This window comes from Vipera berus (genome assembly GCF_964194415.1).
Source record: "Vipera berus genome assembly, chromosome: 2".
Classification (NCBI taxonomy): Eukaryota; Metazoa; Chordata; class Lepidosauria; order Squamata; family Viperidae; genus Vipera; species Vipera berus.
Window position 1 is genome coordinate 116,275,065 of NC_138203.1, and position 22,088 is coordinate 116,297,152.

General features: G+C 42.7%; 1 protein-coding gene across 1 annotated transcript in view; it reads right to left on the reverse strand.

Annotated features, from left to right (window-relative positions):
- ELAVL3 (ELAV like RNA binding protein 3) overlaps positions 1–18,509 on the reverse strand; it is a gene marked incomplete at its 5' end in the record, with an annotated part of 106,690 nt that extends 88,181 nt beyond the window's left edge. Inside the window, one exon of the mRNA XM_081321596.1 lies at positions 18,348–18,509. Within this exon, the coding sequence (XP_081177722.1) occupies positions 18,348–18,509 (162 nt within the window). The remainder of the gene's footprint in view (positions 1–18,347) is intronic.
- Between the last annotated feature and the right edge of the window lie 3,579 nt (positions 18,510–22,088).

Below are 22,088 nucleotides of genomic sequence, written 5' to 3' on the forward strand. Positions count from 1 at the left end.
CATTTTGCTTTAGAGCACTGAAAGTCGAACTCTCTCTTCAGACTGCCTTTTTCCCCCGCAAGACAGTTTAAAATTAGTCACTTTCATTCTGAAGAGTAAATAAGTGCGGGGATTAAGATTTGGAATGTGATCTTAACCCAGGATAGGGATCCATGGCAGTTTCATACTGAGAATTGTCCCTCACACCAGGCATCTGTAGGGACAAAAAACAGCTTAGATAATTGTGATTTTCAGAATAATAATGCACAACACCTAATCAAATGAGGAGCACACTATGAATCAAGAGCTCCTGGCTAGCTTTTCTGTAAAACTAGGAAGAATATTAACTGCAGTTAATCCTATTTACTTTTAAAGTTACTGTACAAAAAACACCCATCTACAGAATAGACTTGTTTTAAATTTTAAAACTTTCAAATGAATGCTTAATTTCCGAGGGCGTGATCTATATTTCTGGAAGAGATACAAATGTTTAATCAGTTGGGTAGTAGGGAAATCATTTTTTTACCTGGAAAACATTTTATCATTTTGACCCATGCAAAGTGGCAGATTTTTAGTTGGCATTCCAAAAACATTAATACTCACAGGGACTAACAGCTGTTCTGGCAAGGTAGGAAAACCCTATTTCTGGCTCATCCTGCTCTTTCCTTGTGCAGATTCAATTGCAGTATATTACTTGCACAGAAACATAACATTTTGGGGGCATCAATAAGCAGTAGTGAGGAACCTGAATGGTGAAATTTACCATTTATACCAAATTTACCTGTTTGTCCTGGAGCAACACCAATGTAAGATTTCTTCTGATAGATCAAATAGCAATCAAGAAAAGAGTAAGAGCGAGCCACTCTTGATCCTAACTTACAAAGAATGTGTCCAGGGGTTTTGCGTCTTAGAATGCTCAAAGGCATATTGGAGAAATCTTGGCTGGACTGTCTTTGTTCCTCAAACAAGCAAACAACATTCTGAGAGGGCGATTGCCAGATTCTTTCAGTCCCAGACCAAATCAGTCAAGAAAGCTCCCTGGGGGACTCCAAGATTTTCTATCACTTTTGGGTCTTACCTGTGACAATCATTCATCCTCTTGCCTCAACTGCAAACATACAATTCACTATCCCTATTTTCTGAGAGGATGAAATCAACAGACAATGATTTTATAATCTCGTTATCACATATGAATATTTAAAAAGGAGAGAAAAATATATCCCTTGTAATCATAACAAGCAATGTTTATGCAACATCTACTTCTCCACAAAGAATGCCCTTCTTTTCAAAACAAAGGAAAGTGTGGCTTCTACGATTCTTCCCAACCCCTTAATAAAGTACTGCTCTGGGTCATATGACCTAGAAGGGACTTGGAATGAAGGAGTCAGTAATCTTCAGAGTTGCTGCCTTTCCCATAAGGGTGTTTGTTTCTGGATTTGTTTTCTTTACAAGCCCTATTTCCTTACGCATATATTTTATTATTCCAGTTTATACAGCTGCCCATCTCATAGGCAGTTTACAGCTATACTGTCTTCAAACTCAATCTTTCCTTTGCCAACTTCTGCCACCAGACCAAATCCAATCCTGTATTTTTTTTTGTTTTGTTTTTGGAGAATAATTAATATATGTGCACACCTTTGTAGGCTGATAGATGTTGCTCCTTCATCTGCATTCCCACACAACAGCACTTTTGAAATTATCATTTGTTCTTGTAAAAATCAGGAGATAGATGCAGCAATTTCATTATTAGAGTTTGAAGCACAATATTCTTGTGATAGTTGAGATGATGAAGAAGGGAGAGAAAACAGTGGCTTTCACATGTTCCTCAGATCTAGCAGTCCAGCCTGCTACTACTTGGAAAGGTAAATTGTCCCCCTGAAATGTAATCTCTCAAATCTGTCAAGAGTCATACAACTTCAATCCAAAACTTCAAACATATAGCCAAAGCATATTATGTACAGTAATTTGTCTAATGTGATCCCACAACTCCAGTAAAAATGGGTCATCAATTAAATTTCAAATATAAATTAGGTTGGTGTACTTCATGAACTCTGTCCGCTTGTATTTTAGCTCTTCAACCACAGAGCACTGCAAACTATGAGGACTTCATCATGTTCTTCCCATGTAAAGACAATGCTCCATTTCTAACTTATGCTGCTGCTTTCATTAATTTTTCTTTTCACACACACACACACACACACACACACACACACGAACTCTGGTAAAAGGAAAAAAAAGCTGCACAATGCCTTTTAAGTGGAAATACAGATCCGTGTTACTTAATGATCCAGTTTGGAACAATTTTCAAGTTTGGAATTTTTATTGGTTTTTATATTCAAACACCAATCTAGAAGAATTTTTGGACATTACTTTCTGCCACAAACACAACAGCAGACTATTAATTGGGTGAAAATGGAAATGAAACAGAGAATGAACACTCTCCAGTTATCTCTAAGGCCAATTTCCAGCTTTGACTGCTACCCCAAGGGCTCTCATTTGGGTGCAAACCCTACTGAATGAAATGATGCATTTTTGAGTGGAGGAGCATTAGGCCTACTTCAATACTGAAGACACAAGCACTATAAAGCTTCCCAGTATGTGCTAACTAAATGCTAATACACATGAGAGAGCCAACCAGGACCTGTTTGACAGTTTATATTTGGGTATAAAAAACTTCATATTAATGTACTAATATACAGCAGTATGTTTACATAAATTATCTCTGAATTACAGCCTTATATAAAAGAAAGTAGCAGCAGAGATATACTTTCAATATCCCTACCTCTCTCACATCCATGTGCACACACAGAGATATAACCTTGAAAGAAACAAAAAAGCCTTAACATATAAACCTCATTTTATAAAGGACATGACTTCTCATATAGGAAGACTTTTTTAAAAATTTCTTGAGAAGCAATGTATCAAATGATATGTGCTGGTTTGAAATCAAACCACATTAAATGTGTATGATCAAAGCTCACACTCATTATTACATTATGTTGTTAGTTGCAAAGTCGTGTCCGACCCATCGTGACCCCATGGACAACGTTCCTCCAGGCCTTCCTGTCCTCTACCATCTTCTGGAGTCAATTTAGGTTCACGCCTACTGCTTTAGTGACTCCATCCAGCCACCTCATTCTCTGTCATATTACATTATATGGTACCTTAATACCTATAGGAGACTTGCATTATGAAATTATAATGTGACAATGGACCTTGAAGTTTGACCATCAATAGGAAGAAGGCTATGCTAGCATTTCAGCAGCTGGACAGAGGGCTTTTTAAAGGGACTGCATCGTGGGTTTAGTTAGCAATTTCTACGAAGCCAAACATTATTATTTCAAAACCTCTTTTCTGAAGGCTTGTGACCTTTTCAGTAATCCTGCTATTAAGGAATAAAATGAACTGACTGAAAGCCAATGCATTTTTAAGAACTAATTGGACAATGCATTTTTAAAAATATTTGCACAGGTTTCAATGTTTGCTGAGTGACCCTGGAGCTCATATTCCTTCTGTCTACTTTTTTTTGGTAAGCTTATCATAAATGCATGTGCCAATTCCCCGAGAACTTTGGGGAAAGAGCAGTATAAAAATGCAAACAGAATCTGCCAGGAAAAAAAATCAGTCATGTCTCCAGATGAAGGCACTCTCCCTCCAAACACATACATATACAAAATGTGTTGAGTGTAGAATTGGCACTTCATCATCTTGGGCACCTGCAATGCATGTATGTCAATATTGACATGGTTATGGTGCTATAAAGCTCCTTTTAAGAATGGGGAAGACAAGTTGCTGAGTCATTTCAATTTGTCCAGAAGAGCTTTGGAGCTATTATATAACAAAGAACATGCATTCCCTTCCTCCTATTGCTGGAAATAGAATTTCAAGTCATGGCTCCCAGCCCTTTTTCCTCTGGCTCTGCCAGTGGAGGAGCTCACTTTCTTCCTTACATCTCAAGATGGAAATCCTGCAATTTTATTACCAGGGGAGGCTACATGGAAGAGAAGGCATTTGTTTTGCCTAGTCACACTGATAAAATGGCTAGTGGGAGAGAGAAAATAAAGCGAGAGATTGGAAAGCAAGGAGAGGAAGGACATTCATTCTCATCTTCTAGATCAGGGCCTTTCAACCTTTTCACCCACTGTACCACTTTTAGGATATGGCAACATTCGAGTACCACCAGTCGCCTAGCAAGGTGTCAAAAACCTGATGACCAAAAAAAAAGAAGGAAACAAGTGATGAAGTACAGGTAGTCCTCAACTTACAACAGTTCGCTTAGTGACTGTTTGAAGTTACAATGGCACTGAAAAAAGGGCCACCAAGCCACAGCCGAGCAAGACACCTGCCTGCCTGCCCGGCGGCGCTCTTCCTCCTGTCCGAGGTTTTTATTCCCCGCCCCCCTCTGCTGGGTGGTTGCAGCAGGTTTTGGTCACTTCACATGACCCTGGGACACTGTGACCATCATAAATATGAATCAGTTGCCAAGCATCTGAATGTAAATCACAAGACCCTGGAGATGCTGCAATCAGTGCTTCTTCAGGGATCAGCAGAAGCACCGGGATTAGCGCCGAACTCCTGGCGCTGATCCTGGTGCTTCTGCTGAGCCCTGACAACCCTGCAGCTACAGCCGTCTCTCGCTCAGGGTTGTGCAGTGCTGCCACCGGTTCAGCTCATTCCCCTCCACCGCTACCACTTTTCTAGGATGGTCGCGTACCACCTGCCAATGTACCACAGGTGGTACCCGTACCACTGGTTGAAAAGCCCTGTTCTAGATGATCTTCTGGTGAGCTGAGGAAGGTAATGAAATAATGTATAGGTTTGGAGACCTCGCAGATAAAAATGGTTTCTCTTTTACAAAAACAGCAGCTAGCACTGAATAGTGCATGCACAATATGAAATTGAGCACCCAAGGAGACCAATAGTCCTTGTTGTGCCATGCTCTGGTCCAAGCTACCCTTCTGCACTTGAAGAAAGTGCACCTTTAGTAAGTGAAAGTGGAAGAGATGTGCCAGGAGCAACAATAATTTATTAAACTTTTATGCCACTCAACTTCCAATGATTCTGGGCAGATCATTACAATTAAACATAGAAATTACAATAAAATCTATAAAAGATGGCAAATGCAGCTGACTAGATGGAATGAATAAGTTCCTCACCAAAGGTCTCACTGTCCTTCTAAAGCATGGCAGAGTGGGAGACATCCATATCTCAGAGGGGGGAACCTCATTCCAGGAGGCAAGCGCTGTTGCAGAGAAAGTGGGCTTCCTGTGTCTTCATAGATAATACTGTTTAATCAAAGGGGCCCAGAGCATGCCAACCATACAAGATTGATCAGCTAGACAGCTATTATGGGAGACAAACAGACAAAGATGCCTTGCATCAGCTGTATGCCTAGTGATTGAGGGCTGGGTTGCTGCAAAAATCCAAAGCAATGGCCATGTGAATACATATAACCACAGAACAGCAATCAGAGTCAGGGTTGTATCTCTGGAACTAATTGCAGGGGCAAATAGCATGGTCTCTTAGGTCTAATTCTGTCAATTAGATTCCTTAAATCTAATTCAGAGCTTCAACACTCTCTGACAGCAAAATAAGCCATATGCCTAAAAGTAGAAGGTTTGAATGTCAATTCTAGTAATTTTCCTAAAAGCAAGAGAGTGAAGAAAAGGTATTTTTTTAAAAAGGTATTTAAGCATGGGCTTGTAGCTTCCTCATGTCTTTTGCAGTAGAAATCCCATCTTCACTTAAAATTGTGTTCTAGCTCCTTTTATTGCAAATAGAAACATAAAGTTTTGTGTCATTTAAAGTTTCACCTTTCACACTTTAAGTTTAATCAGCTTATTGTGGCATTAGCTTTCATGGAGCAATACAATACACTTTCCATCTGAATTATACAATCCTTGTCTGATCGAGGAAAGCACATGTCTCATTCAATCTATTCATATTTAAAGGTAGCACAAGATTTTGTTGTTTTTTTCAGCTTATGATTCAACACTGTTGCTTGCAATTACACAGACAGAATCAAGTAAAATAAACATCAGGAATCCAAAGGACTGAGCAACTCTTTCAGTGGCCTGAAGTGACTACATGCATCACAATAATTTTCTAGGTTCCATTGCTTCAGTCTTCCAGAAATGTATCAAAAGACACCCTTTCAAAAAAATCAAAGCCCTAGATACAGATTTAAAATAAGCTAGGTTGACTTGATCAACATAATATGTTGGATTCATAGAAGCTGGATTTCTTTAAATATTACATAATTTACCGTATATATTCCATAACAGGAAGAAGTAGATGGTCTACAAATATATATAAAAAAGGAGAGGAGCATCAAATGATGTTCATGTCCGGGATATTTGAGGGAACACCTGCTGCCAGTATCAAGTTCCCTTTGTCCAGTGCGCTCCCACAGGGAGGGTCTCCTCAGGGTGCTGCCGGTTAAAGACTGCCGGCGGGTAACACCCAGGGGTAACACCCAGGGGTAGGGCCTTCTCAGTGGGTGCGCCTGCCCTATGGAACCAGCTGCCTGCGGAGCTTAGGACTGCCCCCAACCTCTGTTCATTCCGCCGGGACCTGAAGACCTGGCTCTTCGAGCTCTCTGGCCCAGGCTGAGAATATTTTTAATTTTAATTTTAACTGGGTTTTAATTTTCTCAGGGTTCTATTTAATCTCTTTTAATTTGTTTTAACGTTTGTATTGACTGTTTTTTAAATGCCCTGTAAACCGCCCTGAGTCCTTCAGGAAAGGGCGGTATATAAATCTAAATAAAATAAAATAAAATAAAATAAAATAAAATGTAAACTTGATTCTTCACCCCACTTTTCCTATCTTCAATTTTAAAAATGCTTTTGTTTATTATGCTATGTCTTGCTCTCTTTCTGCCCTTTGTACTTGGCATACCCCAAATTGGAATGTATGTATACAATATAAACACTTATGATTGAAAATTAAGGTCAACCTGTGGCCCCAGGACTAAACATTCCTCTTCCCCTATCTTTGGAAACTTTCGCAAGCAAGTAATTCAGACATTTGGCCAGAGGAAAAGAGAAAGATATAAAGGAGAAATGAGGGGTCCTTGGTGCTCTCTGAACCTGATGGTTTCCTGTCAGAGATTACATTACCCAAACTAGGAAACATCATCAATGCCAGCAAGATCCCCTCACAAAGAGAAAGAAGATTTTTGAGTGTGACCTTGCCCACAGCCACTTCTAGCCCACCATCACCACCAGGCAGCTTTGAGTAAAAATCCAAACATCCTCCTTCTTTGGGAGCAGGCTCTGTAGACAGACTGCTCTTATTAAACCTTCATTTCATTCCAGTTACTCAATATGAAGTCTGGATACACCACATTAAGCAGCAAGCAAGAGAGCACCACAAAGTCCCAGGAACAACAGACCAATCCAGGAGAGCAATTAAATGCCAGAAGAAGCAAGAGCATTATAGGCTCCCATTAAAGCAAAAAAGTGGAGCTCAGCAAGTTTAAGAGATTATAAAGCAATATGCTGGCAAAGACTGAATACAGCAAAATATAGTCCTTCACAGAGCATTTACTAAAATACTTTAGAACACCACGCAATTAGATGGCTGCCTGATTCAGGACAGAAATCATTACAGGTAATGATCCTTTGCATAGAAAGGATATTACAAATGAAGCATTACCCTTCAGTAAAATAAGCCAAGGCCCCCATATTGCTATAGAAATTGTGGGACTGATGTCTTTGGAAGGACTAAAGGAGAGTCAGGATAGCTGTTTCTTGGGTCTGTTTTCATCCAAGATACACAGCTAAGCCACCCTTGGCACAGCTTCTAAACCTCTCCCAAATTTACTACCAACTATGATGTTAACATATCAAAAAGGAAATATTATTACATACATAGGAAATAATCACATATCAACTTTATGAGAATATAATTAGATCAAGATATAATGTAAAATTAAAATATGAATGAAAGAACATTTAGTTTTGATCAAATCTCTTTTTTTTCAAATGCAGTTTCAGCTATGCCACTTGTAAATATTAGTTTTCAGCCTAAAAAAATGTCTGCATCTTTCCTTTTGTTATAGACCAGTGTATAGTAGACCCTACTAGCTTCCTTGCAGCCATGGTCTAAGTTCTGGAATAACAAGCAATCATCAAAAACTGCTGCTGCCAAAATTCATCATCTGAGCAATCAATCACCCCCCAAATCATCTAGAAAACTCATTCTTCTAAATAAGGGATGCACATTTTTTTGTAGCCAGTTGCTGCCCTTATTATTTTGGAGAAAGTTGAGTGGGTGGATTCATACCATACCTGTGGGTAGGAGTTGGGTTTTCTTTCTTTTTTAATGGTGACATATTTGTTTTAAGGCCTAGACTACAGTTTTCATCTGCTTCTCTGATAACAGCAAGAAACTGGGCCATCACAGTTTTCAGCAATTGCAGCCAGAAGGGTTCCAAAGGAAGTGCAGGCTGTTCATCCTGCCCTAAAGGTCAACTGGAAACAATGTGAAAGATGTACAATCACACCATGGAGCAACAAAAAACAACTAGAAAGAACTAACTTCCAAGTCAGGTCATTGATTTTCTGGAAATTTAGTTTCTATTTTCAAGGAGTAACACTCCCTTCTCAATGAAAGTTTTTTCTGATATCTTCAAAATTTCCAATCAGATTCAAGATAGCATAAAGGTTACCTTTTTCCCAGTGTAATGTATCCACTGCTGTGAGTGGATATTTCTGAATGGATGTGGAAAACCACCAAAACTATATAATTTACGAGTTGCAAATCAGCATATCAATTCAAAATAAATTGCTCCATTTATTAAAGTATAGATGCTAAAAGCTGAGATTGACAAAGTACAGGAATGATTTGAAATGTGGAAACATCAATTTAGGGTGGGAAACTTCTCAGAAGACTTAAGGAGTACAATCAATAGGCAGAAATATATGTCCTTAAGAAAGTAATGGTGGAAAATAGCATATGCTTTAATGGGGAAAACTCAAAGATGCACAACTACCATTCTAAATTAAGCGGACTAGAAGCAGAGCTGATCATAATGTGCCTCACGGAGCATTCTTAAGTTTTATCTGTGAGACAGCCAAATGAACCCTGGAGCTGACCTCAATAAATACCATGTGGTTCTGTTAGGTCTTTTCTGCTCCTCAGAGGCCGCCCCACCTCCCAAGAGAGTATGTCTGAAGCTGGAGACTGATTTATACCAGAACAAATAAAAGCAGTCATTTTTGCCCAGCACTTTTCAGAATGCTGAGAGGCCAAGTACTCACGGAATTCACAATGCAATCCTATGCCTGTGCACTTTCACTAGTCCTGCTAACTTAATTACACCTTCAACTAAGGACTTACAAGGATTGCAGTCCAGTCTCACTTTGCTCACAATAAGCGAAGTCTTTTTTTGCCCCATGCAGCACTGTTTGGTATTTTACTTGCAGGATTATCATTCATTCATTATTTTGCACTCAAGATTTTCTACAGAATGCTGCTCACTGATCTGGGCGCAGGGTTGTGTATACAACATATGCTTGGGGGGAGGGAGAGTTGGAAAGCATTATTTTCTTTATTTATTAAATTTATATACCACCCATCATGCTATCCAAAGATATGAGAAACATCAGGAGGAAGTAGAATATGATGAGAATCCAAGCAATACGTTTTCCAAATAGCGGAGAGTGTGGAAGCTTTCTGCTCCTGCAGAGTTTTTTGTAAAGCTAGATAGTGCAGAAAGAAAGAAAAATAAGGGGAGAAGAACTCAGCAGCTGGCACTGAAGCCACAAACATTTTTAATGAACTATTTTGAATGAAGTGTTCAACTGGAATAAAAATTGGGAGATAGAGTAATTAACACAAATAAGTTCTGGATGCTCAAATGAAAGTTTGCTAGGGGTTGTCATTAATTTCCAAGACTAAGAATCTTTTGAAAATGTCCTCTTTAAAAAGATTCAAGGTATTGCACCAGAAAAAGAAATCAGACTCTTTAAACAATAGGAGTCACACCCCCTTTTAAGACCTTGTTGACAGAGGCATTTTTAGCAATACTAAGTTATTGACCTTTTTTTTGTTCTTTTTAGATCATTCTAGGGGAAAAACAGCATGCTGCTAGAAATTCAAAGAGTAAGAATAGCATCCTTTCCCCCCCTAGGAAAGAGGGGGGAGGCAGCCACACCTATTGGTAAAGACTGACAGCTGTTTGGTCTCCCCCCCCCACCCAAGCTGTGTATATTAACTAATGGGACCCAGGAGTCCTGCTTCCCAACCCTTTTAGCTTGAAGGATAAAACCCCAATTGGGATAGAACCCCAATTTCCTGTCACCAAGCTCATTTTAAAGCTGGGGGCTAAGCTTGTACTTCCCGCTCAAACCCAGTAAAGATATCCTTCCTGTAACTAATGCACACACATCCTGGAAGCTAAAAGAGGACACTGTTTAACCCAGTATTTTGACTGGAAGATCCTAGCGGCCTATTGTATCTCAGCTTCTTTCCACAAACATGTTTGTCCTCATTTTCATGCTCCTGTTTCTCACCCTGAATGATGCCAAACTTGTCTTACAGTTTCATTGTAAAATGGAGTGGTATTTACCAAAAAATGGTTTTTAGGTGAGGTATGGGAAGAGAGAGATGTAGAAGGGGGGAAAAACCTAGAATTAAAAGGATGGATTGGAAAAAAATATGATAATTGTGAGAAGGAAAACATGTATTGACAGAAAGACACACTAACCTTCATTACCATTTGAAGAACCATGTATTAAAAGAAGACAGGTAATACCTTTTCAAACTTATAAATTATATTAAAGAGGCATAAGCTTTTGTGAGCTGCTGCTCTCTTCTTCAGATCAAATGGAGTCATAAAAATGGATGCTTTTCAATAAAATTTGTTAGCCTGAATAGGTGCTGCCAGTCTCCTATCTTTTGGATACCATAGATTAACAAGGCCTTCTTCCCATAAAATGTATTGGGGTCCATTTAAAACATTTTAGTGTTGTTCAGTATGGATGACCTGCTCTCTGACATCCATGTTTCCTATCACAGTACTAGCAAGCTCAGGGAATAAAACCTGTCAGCTCAGCTTCATTCAATCCCAGTAACAAAGCCACTGTTAGAATACAAACAGAACTATTTTGTTCTGATGGACTATATATTGCCACAAATTCAACCCAACCTCAATTCACCTTTTTGCAAAAGAGAAATAGTGACTTTCACAGCTTGTTAGGAGGATCAGCCCACTACTGTAAGGATGTCTAAGTTAAATTTCAGATAAGTGATTTTATTGCTGTTACAACGGTAAAGAAACAGCATCTTACAGACTAAACTGAATGTTATTCTGTAATTTTTCTACTTCATGTGTTATCTGTGACCTGCACAACTTCATCTAACACAGGGTCTTCAAACTTGGCCCTTTTATGACTTGTGGACTTCAACTCCCAGAATTCCTCAGCCAGGCACGCTGACTGAGGAATTCTGGGAGTTGAAGTCCACAAGTCATAAAAGGGCCAAGTTTGAAGACTCTTGATCTAACATAAATCCAAGAAGTTCAATTTCAGGCCACACCAGTAATTCTAGCTGCCCCATTTTGGAAGAAAATAGGCTCTTTCTCTACACCTGTGTTGATGCAGCATCACTCAGTCACTGTTTCTCACCCCTTTACAACTTAAGGGAGGGTAGTAAAAGAGAAAAATCTGGGTTTTCCCTGCCAGTGAGAGAGGTGGGGACCTAAAATAATGAATGGAATAACCTACCTGCCCCCTTCTGCTAAATCACAGCAACTGTACAGAAAAGGCACTCCCACACGTTGGCTGCAAAAGCCCCCCCCCAGTCCTTCTCACTCCAGCACACACCCCATCCTTCTGCTTGCAATTTGAAGAATCCACTTTCCTCTCCATCTCTGGCTCACCAGCTCTCTGCTGCATTGCTGACCCTGTGGCTTTTCTCACTACTTCCCTCTCTGGCACAAGGCAGGTGGCTCTTGCAGAAAACAGAAGCCACATCCATGTTAACCACCCCACCATACACCCCCCCCCCTTTCTCAGCAAGCCATATTTCCAAAGGGTGAGGTATGCATTGCGGCAAGGAAAGGGGGGTGGGGGGAACCCAGAGAAATTATGACAAGGTCAATGTGGCTTTGTGTCCAAAGGGTCTGTTTCTCTTGCCTCAAGGATTTCTTGAAAGTGTTCATCTTGCCTCTTGCAAAGGGAGAAATGTGGTCATTTTGCATCCACCCTGTCTGCCAGGCGTCCCTCTTGCACCTCCAAAGCCATTCGGATCTTGCTGCCTGCCCTCCATGGCTCCCAACATCACCATCTCATGCACCAGGTTTTCCTCCATCTCAGATCTACACATTTCTTCCTTCCCATTCCTTCTTTCACCTTTCCACCCCCTCCTCCCGCCTCACTCCTCCTCTTCACAGCCAGGGGATGAGCATTTGCAACAGTTTAGTGCAAGCCGAATGGGCGCGGAGGAGGTACTTCGACCTCTCCCCTAGGCTGCTCCCAGCTCCTATTGTTCAGTTGCAATGCTGCCGTCGGCAGACTCTCTCTAGCTTGTGGGGTGGGGCTGACGAAATGGGACCATCTACGCTAAGCAGAAACGGTGGCGGGGTGTGTGTGGTGGCGGGGTGGGGAGAGGCGTCTTCGCGAAGGAAAAGAGCTGGCATTTACAAGTAAGCCGCGACACGCAACGCGGCCGGGAGGGAGCACCGCGTCCCTTCTCCACTCGCGTCTCTTCTACGGGAGAGTAGGGCGGCGGCACACTAGAAATGCAGGATCTAGACCGAGGCACGTTGCAACGGGATCGGTTCTAGCAGCTTCTTTCCCCTTTCCCCTGTATCTCATCTCCAAGCCTCTTTCCCGTCCGACCCCTGCTCCAATGAGCCGAAGGTGTCGGCCGTTAACTGGGCTTTGACGCCTGGAGATGCGTGTCGGAGAGTGAGACTGAAAAAGGCCCCCTGTAGCCCCCATTTCCGCGGGCGGCCGCCTCTCTGTCAAGGCAACCCGAGGCGCTCCAACCCCGCAGAGACAGCGCCTCACCTGCAGGATCCCGACGTGCGCAAGGCACAAGCGGTTGCCCGCCGGGGATGTGCGGACAGCCCAAGGCGAAGGAGGTGCACAAAATGACCCTTCGAAGCTCTGCGGAAATGCGCAGCCGGCTGGGGCAAGGTCTCCTTGTGCACCCCTCCCAAAGATCTCGGCTGTCTTTCTCCCCCTCCCCCTGAAAACACGCAGAGACTGGAGGAGAGACACACCCTAGTCCGAATTTCACGCCGCCCGATTAGGCGTCAATGGGGGCCCTACTGCTCGCGGCGTGGGAGGGCGGCGGTGATAAGATGTCCTTTATCTTTCCTTCCGGAATGACCTCGACCACGATGGGTAGAGAAGTGAATGGGTGATTATTTTATCCGCACAACCATTCGCCCTTCCCCACCCCAGCGCGGAAAGAAAAGCCTACAACTAGCCGACCCCGTCGCGTTAGAATGGAAACGACGGTCCTGGCTCTCGTTCACACGCCATCAGTTCCACCTCGCCACCGACCACAATTCCCAAGATCCGCGCTCGCCCTTTCCAACCCACACGACGCAGCCTGGCTCAGGTGTGGGTGTGAATTCCCCATGCACATTTGCGCCTTTCATCGCGGGTAGGGGACCCCGGGGGGGAATTTATGCTGTACCCCTCGAAGCCCACCTCGCCTAAACGCAGGGAGGGGATGCGAATCTGCTCGCCCTCTCCGCCGCCCCCAAGATTTCGGTTTCCCTCGCCCTTCCAGGCCAAAGAGCCCCATAGTGGGGTGAGATCCCCATCTACTCCTCACCAAAGGCATATACAGGAATGACGGAAACGCGAAATACCTACAGTGACCATGCTGGGGGAGCGCCGGGGTCCAGCCGGGCGGCGGCGGCTCCTCGGAGGACGCGGACTGCCGTACAATCGGGCTTCTTCGTCCTCCCCGGGTGGGGCGGGTCGGAACGGATTGGTCCCGCGTGCGGGAGGGGTCGCTCTGTCTTCCCGATCGATGGCGATCTGGACCCCCCCAACTGCAGTGGCGCATACAAAAGGGGGGTCCGCCCGTGCGGAGGGGAAGAAAGAGAATAAAAATGGTTGCGCGGTAATGGAAAGAAACCCGCTCTTGACCAAACCAATTCCCTTCTTGGGGTAGAGGAAGGGAAGGAACCTAAGCGAAGGGGAAATCGCAGGCGTCAAACTGGGATTTAGGAAAGCGTGCCAAATCTCTGGAAAGAAACAAACCAAAAACGAAAAAGAAAAAACGCGGGTGGGAGGGAGAAGAAAAGAAGCAGGTTAGGGTGGATATTTAAAGGAAAAAGATTTAAAGGAAAAGGAATAAGAGTTAAAAAAAACGGAGGAAGGACAGACGCAGGCGACCGACCCGCGAAGGAGCACACAATGCTCCTTTAAACGCCCTTGACTATTTACACCCGGAGATATTGACGAGGGGGGAGGAGGGGGATGGGCGGGCGCTCTTCCTTCCAGGCCCCCCTCGAGGCCTATCTTAGGCTCAGACAAGGCGCTAGTCCATGGGGGGCGCGGCAGCTGGGTTCGTCTCTTCGACCCCCTCAGCCTTTTTATGCCCCCCCACTCCGCCTACCGGGCCAGAAGGTTTTATGAACCCCGCACTGCCAGGGCCCCCACTCATTGGTTGGTGGATACAACCCGTCGCGTAGCCGCACCCCTCCCCGCGTCTTTAGAACCCTCCACTTCGACGAGGAGAAGCCGACAGGGGAGGATTAAATGTTAGTGGGAGCCTAATGCTCGGGAGAAAGAGTCTTTCCCCCCCCCCGCCCCACCATTGCCCTTCTTTCCCTTATCTTCAGATGCTCCGAGTGTCTTCAGAGAAGAGTCTTCGGGTGGGCGTTCAAACCACTAGCGTCGCGGGGAGGAGATAAAACTGAGCAAGACGCCATTTAGGGGGAGACAAGGGGGGGGCTGGGAAGGATCATACTGGTCGCCCCGGAAAGCGGGGTTGGGTGGGGGAACGAATGCGGGGAGGCGGATTCCAATAGGGCCCTGGCAAGCCCGAAGGGGAAGCTGGAACGCCACATTCAGAGGCAGCAAGTGCGGCCATGAATTGCCCTTCGGCGTCCATTGCAAGAGCGGCAAGGATGCTCGGCACGGCAAGCGGGGCTGCAAAATGCCCGGGGCCGGGCCTGCCTGGAAAGCGGACGGAGAGCGAGTTCAAGGTGCGTTTTCAGAGACGCCCCTGTTCTTCCCCTGGCGTCCTGGGGTTCTCGGGGAGACACAAAGGCCGCCCTCGCGGAGAGGCTCGCTCAGTTGCCCCAAGAGGGACCTCACGTGACGGGGGCGCCCTACGGCGATTTCCTCGTTCTCTTTTTCTTCTTCTTTCATTTAAGAGAACTGAGAAGCAAGCGATTCAGTTGTGAGCAAATGCTACATCCACTCCAGGGATGAGCACGAACCTCAGGTACCCTTCTGACTGAATTGAATCTCAACAGTTTTTAAGACAGGTTCCCATATTGAGTAGCACAGCAAAACTAGTCGTGTATCACATTCTTGCATTTTGTTTCAAGGCACTGATGCTTTAGCACTGGCCCAACCCTTCTGCTACCTTGTGGCATTATAATTCCCATTGAGGTTTACTTGCCTGCAGGAATTTTTCTTGCCCTTCTTGGAGGTTTGGGGATTGAACCAAAGGAGTTTTTTTCATGCAAGGTCCCATTCTGCTCTTTTCTGGAAAAATGCATACAGAAAAGAGCCATGTGGTTTCTGCTTAGCTGGAGAGTGCACTACGGTGTTTGATAATGTGAAATATCCCTGTTAACTCACACAAATCACATAGAATTTAAAGTTAGAAAAACTGAAAGTTGCAGACTTATTTTACTCTGGCAACAAGAAAGTGTTGGATTTTTTTTACAATATTGTCCCCTTTTCATTTGGCTTTAAAGGTAATCTCAGAATGGTACTCTAGTTAAACATAGTATACATAGACACCTGGTGTCTCTGAAACCTGCTGGTAGACTTCATTTCAGGGCCTGTGTGTTCCAAATACATTGCTTCTTGCAACTGAAGTCAATGAGCCAGGCATAAGAATAATTGGAGAATTAAAGTTAGACTTGTTGAGGCATAGTTAACAATAACATCTCAAGCTGGCCACAGGTTTTACTTAGTGTAATCCTTTGAATATTTAAAGTCATATTGTGTTCAATCAAATTTGCTTCTAGATAAGTCTAGGATTGTAGAGTAGCTTCAGATTTGTCCTTCCTTCCATCTCTTATCCTTTTCTTCTTTATAAAACAGCTATTCTGGTTATGACCTGGAGCCCTCATACAATGCTATATACCAACACAACACAAAGAACTTGAGAATTTGGGCAATATCTTTATAGTAAGATCTCCATTTCCTTATGGAACAAGCTGGAGCAGATTTCTTGTAGATTCTAAAATAGAGTTGTTTGATTTAATTTTGGCAACATATTCGTGCTCTTTTCATGGCAACAGTATTGGTTTACTATAGGCAGACTTCTTCCAGGATATTTTTTTTCAACTTTCTAGTCTAGCAAACAGCCCTGGGTCTTCCTGGTGGTGTCCTCTTCAAGGACAAATCAGGTCTAAATTTGATTTGTTTTTCAAAATTAATCAAGGTCAACAAGATACTAGGATATTATCTGAAGTCATGCCCTTATTGGCTTCAGTTTTTGTTGTTTTTTTGTCCTTGGTGATACATTTGTAGTATGTAGGATACATTTATATATTGGAAGCTCTTCTTGAATTATTTATCTTCTGAAATCTATTTCCTTATAGATCTTTGAATATTATTAATCTCTCTTCCATAATTTAGCCTGGTTCCAAGTGTATTCAAAAGATGCTTCCATGATCACCAGACCAAATTGAACTGTTTGGGCTGAAAAATAGAAACCCACCACCTAAATCCATAGAGGTTGGTGGGAATGGAGTGAATAATAGCCATTTTGGTTTTGATCTTATATTGTCACTTAAACTTTCTCTTTTTTCCTGACCTGGAACTGAAGTTTTGCCTACTTCAGTTTTATTCTGTGAAGAATAAAAATTGCTCCACAGAAGAATAGACCTACTTTGATTCAAAGGATGGCACTTCTGACTTGTCGCACATTCCCCCAAATATTAGGAATAGGACTAATCTGAGCATTATTTTACAGGGGGGAAAAATAGTCCATTGCTAAATCTGAAGCACCAATCAAATGACCCATCCCCCAGTCTGCTACTTCTAAGATATATCTGGAATTCTTCCCCAGAAGTACTCCATGCAACAAGATTTTTCTCCAGCTCCTGATAGTAGTGAATACATTTTTTAGCTGAATGCCTCACTTAGTGACTGGCTATCATTTATATAGCAGTTCTTAAGCACTTTTTGCAGTCATCATCTCCATTTTTCCATATTCTATAAGGCAATGAATATTTCTGTTTCCCCTTTACAGACAGAATAACTGGAGCTGAAAAGAGAGATCTGCAGAGGCCCAGCACATGATTCAGCAGCTGAATTATGATTTAAAATGAGGTTTTCCATCAAGAGCTATCCATATAACTTCTGTAACACACTAATTCATACTGTTTTCTTTAAGCTTATTTAGTTTAATCTCACCAAGAGATTGTTGAATTGGGATTGAAGGCTGAATACAGCAGCAGCAGCAAAGGGCATTTGTTCTTTCTTGGCAGTCCTTATAATAATGGAAGAAGCCCATGAACAAACAATTTCCTCTATCATATCTTCCTCCAAGCTCAGAACAATCCTTTCCTATTAGTGGGTCCAAATGCTTTGCATTTTCTCACACAAGCACACCTAATACCAAAACTGAGATCAGAACCTGGGAGTCCTATTCCACCAGCAACAATCCCTCAGTTCTCTGGAGACATTTTGTTTTCAGGTGTTCTCTATCCCTTCCCTGCTTCTAGAAAGTCTCATTAGAGGTGTATCTCACCGCTTTTTTACTCCCTCCCACCTTGCTATGCAACACTGAGCAGCCTGTTTATGAGGGATACTGCCCATGGCTTTCAGAAAACTAACATCCATTACTCTCTTTGGCTTCCCTGTGGATCGTTTCTCCACTGTAATCAAGAGAGCTCATCCCCCCATCCTGGTCCTTCAATGTCTACTTGCCCCATCAACCTCTATGCAAAGCAGCCAGTGAAAAGGACACACACACAACACACACTGCCTGCTTGCCAGGGGTTTCCATCCATCTGGTACCCCACAGCTGAATTTCTCCCTACCAGGAGGACCAACGTTCATCATTCTGAAACAGACACCTCTTCTGTTGGCCTCTGAGGACTGATCTCTTCCACTTCAAGTTTACAGGTCACTGGCCCTGGTTTCAGGTGGGTGGGAACATTTGAAAATAAAACTGGTTTAAGGAATGCTAGGCATGGCCCCTACCTCATTTGTACTCAGGAAATATCGGTCTGGATCTTGTGGACATCTGCTCATTTTCAGTAATGTTTCCATTTCTAATGGAGAGAGAGAGAGAGAGAAGAGAGGAATGGAGAGGATCACGCTTAGTCCCAGGGGAGAGAAGAAGAGAGACACGCACGCATGCATAACTAGGTAACGGTTTGGTATCCACATCCGGTGAATTATAGCTGCGCTGGGCCTATTCCACGGGGAAGATCTGCAAGCCACACAGATTACACTGCAGCAGAGAGGAACCAAAACTGATTGCATCCATCCAATCAGTCCTTCTCAGGGAGTTACTCCTATATCTGCTCAAAGTGGGAATGTTAGATGTTTTGTGCCAGCCATGGCAGTTACCCAAAAAGGTCATCAGATGGGAGCAAAGAGGCTTCTTTGCTTCCACTGGTGAGTCAGGGGTCCCCGGCCCCTGCAACCCCATTGGCGAGAGAGTTTTATGGTTAGGGAGGGGCTGAGACCCCCCATAAATACCTCTGCTCAAGGGGCTGCTCCTTCTTCTAGTTCTGCTCTCTTCTAGTCTACTTCTGTTCTTTTGTTCTCTCTCACATGCAGGCATGGATGCCTCCATGCCAAGTAATTCTTTCTCTCTAATCTATCGTTAAATAAAGATCATATGATTGCATCTCTGCGTCCTGCCTTTCACTTGGAAGCACCTTAACGATCCATCGACCTCGTGAGACCATCTCACAGGGAATTTAAGCCAGGACCTCATCCACTAAGAGTGAACTCCAAGAGGAAATGGGTTGTCTGCAATCCTAAGCCATCCACGAAGTCATCACAGTCAGCCAGGCTGGAGAAAATCCCTTTCAGCTGCAAGCACATGGTGACAATAGTTGCCAAGATGCAGCTGCTCCTGGAGTGAGGACCTGACGGTTGTTTTAACAACCTGAACAACTGGGGGAGAGAATTTCACAGAGTGCAGTCATTTTGATCAGAAGGGCTGGGAGTAATGAAGTATATGAGTGGTAAGGGATGGCATATTTCCTGTAGCCAAGATAAGCCCTGTCATTTAATGGGGGCTCTTTCAGGCTTCCACAGTGGACTGTCCCAACTATATGGTAAATCATGAAGCCAACATGCAATTCATGAATAGCTGCAGTTTTGTAATGTAGCCAATGCTTTGCATGTTGAAAGTCTCAGTTCTAATCATTAGCCTAGCCACCAACCAGGAACTCGGGCAAGGGGGTTCCTTTCTAGAGAAACCCCCATGAAGACACAGAGGACTCTGTGGCTATATGATGGTTGAATACCCAACATAGAAGGCAGTTTTGTACAATCAGATTTAACACCATATATTCTCAATGATTTTGGGCCCCATATGATTCATCCTAAATGTCTCCCATAACTTAGGTATACCAGAGGAAAAGTGGTTTGCTTTTGGAATTGAATGCTTGCTCCCATACTTCCCTCCAGCAGGGGGAGGACGTCTCTTCCTGGATCACTATGCAAAGCTTTGGCTTTACTTGTTCCAGCCTCTAACTTTCCTCCTCAGAATAAAAAAAAACCATAGCAAACTTTATCTTAGAATACCCACTAAATAAAGTATTCCCATTCGTGTAGCTATAGAAATGTTTTAAATAGGAAATGAGTGTTTGGGCTGGCTACTCCTTTCTCATTTGCTTTTTACGGGAAAAGAGAGGAAGAGGCCAGGTTGGAGATAACACTTCCAGTTTACTAGGGGGTTTTGCCCTTTGCACCAGTCCTCATTTTCTGCTATTGGACAGCTATTTCCCAAATTGGACAACTGGATTTGGTCTTCTTGAGTATAAAATGGCTAAACTGCCTAGTTACTTTCCCTAACTAGCAGTGTAGCCATTCTGTTGGTTTCCTCCAAAAAAAAAGCCCTTGACCCTCATAATCAAACCTTTTTATAGTGAGCTGCTGACCTTCCTCAACCTGGCAAATACTGGTTAGCCAGATTTGGAAAATCTGATTTATAAGATGGCTGCAATTTGGGAACACAGCAAATTTGGACACACCAAAGTCAGTTAATCTAACTTCAACTGTCCTAAAACACTCCACTGAGGACTCCCTAAATCAAAACATAGAGAATAGTGCTGCTTCCCTGCTGCTGTTGCAATTTATTCTGAGCATTCCTGGGTTTCTACTGCACCCTCTCATCTGCCTCTTTTAATTTCTGTTTCATGTAAGCTTTTGTTGGTTGGCTGTCTGTTTCCTGCCTCTCTCACAAGTTGACAACATTCCCACTTTGTTCTTCCATTATTTCACACACAAAAACATGCTCAATGTGTCTGCTTCCTATATTCTTTCCTTAAACTTCTCTAGCCTTCACTTTTGTGCTGGCATCTTTACTACTACCATGTTTTTGAACCCTCTTTATTGGATCTTACCCAAATACCATTTGAATACATCTTTGAATTTTGTTTTGGAGAATTTCCCCTGTCCATCCTATTGGTGTACATAAACCCATTAGCCTTGCTGTGCTTATCTGAATTGGGGAGAAGAAAGTCATCCTTTATTTGATGCTGGGCTGAAAGCCCATATGTGCAAATAATATTTCATTAGGCTTCTCCTAACTCATTTCACTCTATCCCTGCAGAACATCTTGTGTAATATGCTGGAGGCAGTCAGAAGTGGAAACGGAAATGGAACTCGTGACATTAGTTACAGGCAATGGGTTGTGGATGGAGACAGAGACAGAGAGATTGCTTGGAAATGCTACAGCATTCTTCTCCAACTTACCCCTCTGTACATGCAGACTTAAAATACAATCCCCACTTTTATGGAGAACACCTGATTAAAGACAGGTAACTTGTATCATCCAGCTGTGTGTGAAGTATGTTCTCAAGAATTGTGAGTCTCAAAGTTCAAAGCCATATAGCCATAAGAGAAAAAAGACATGCCCACAAATAATCAAAGACATTTCCCCCAAGAAACAAGCTAAGACAATGCTACCAAGAAGTTTTGGCTCTAGTGGCTTTAAGGCTATGATTTCTAGGACGTCCCAAAGATTTGATCTAGACTTAATAATGAGAGGTCATAATACTGAGTGTTTCTTTAGTGAGTGGATCTTATTTTGAAGAAAATTTATTTGAATCCTTTTATTTCTAGCAATCATTTAATCATTTGCTCATGATTATGAACTAATAAAATTTTGGGATACTTAAAACTAGCATTGTTTATATAAAATGAATAGTCCATATCAGAAAACTTCTGCTCATAGAGCAGGACTACTTTCTGTTAGCCTTCTTTATTTTGTAGATTTACTTTCCCTTTCAAAACCCATTCTGGTCTCTTAGGAATTCCTTAAAGTAGAATTTGAATGCATCAGTAATATATGCAAGAATCCCATCACATTCATGAGTGGAAACAGATTTTGCACTTAAAAATGCAGAACATACTATTATTACTCCTACTATTAATAATGATGATCTGAAATTATATGGAAAAAAGCTGTACATGTAGCCCTTGATAGACGACCATGATGGATCTTGCTCATTACAGTTGTATGTTGCAATGGTCGTAAAACGGATCAACCTTATGACTGATCTGATTTTATGACTTTTTTGTGGTGGTAGTTAAATGAATGCCATGGTCATAAATTGAATGCCATGGTCATTGAGCGATGATTTGCTGTGGACACAGTTTTGCTGAAAACCAGAAGAAAGTACTGGTTTAGGCAAAGCTGTCATAAAATGTGATTATGTGATCATGTGATGCTGCAAATAGCTGTAAATGTAGCGATGT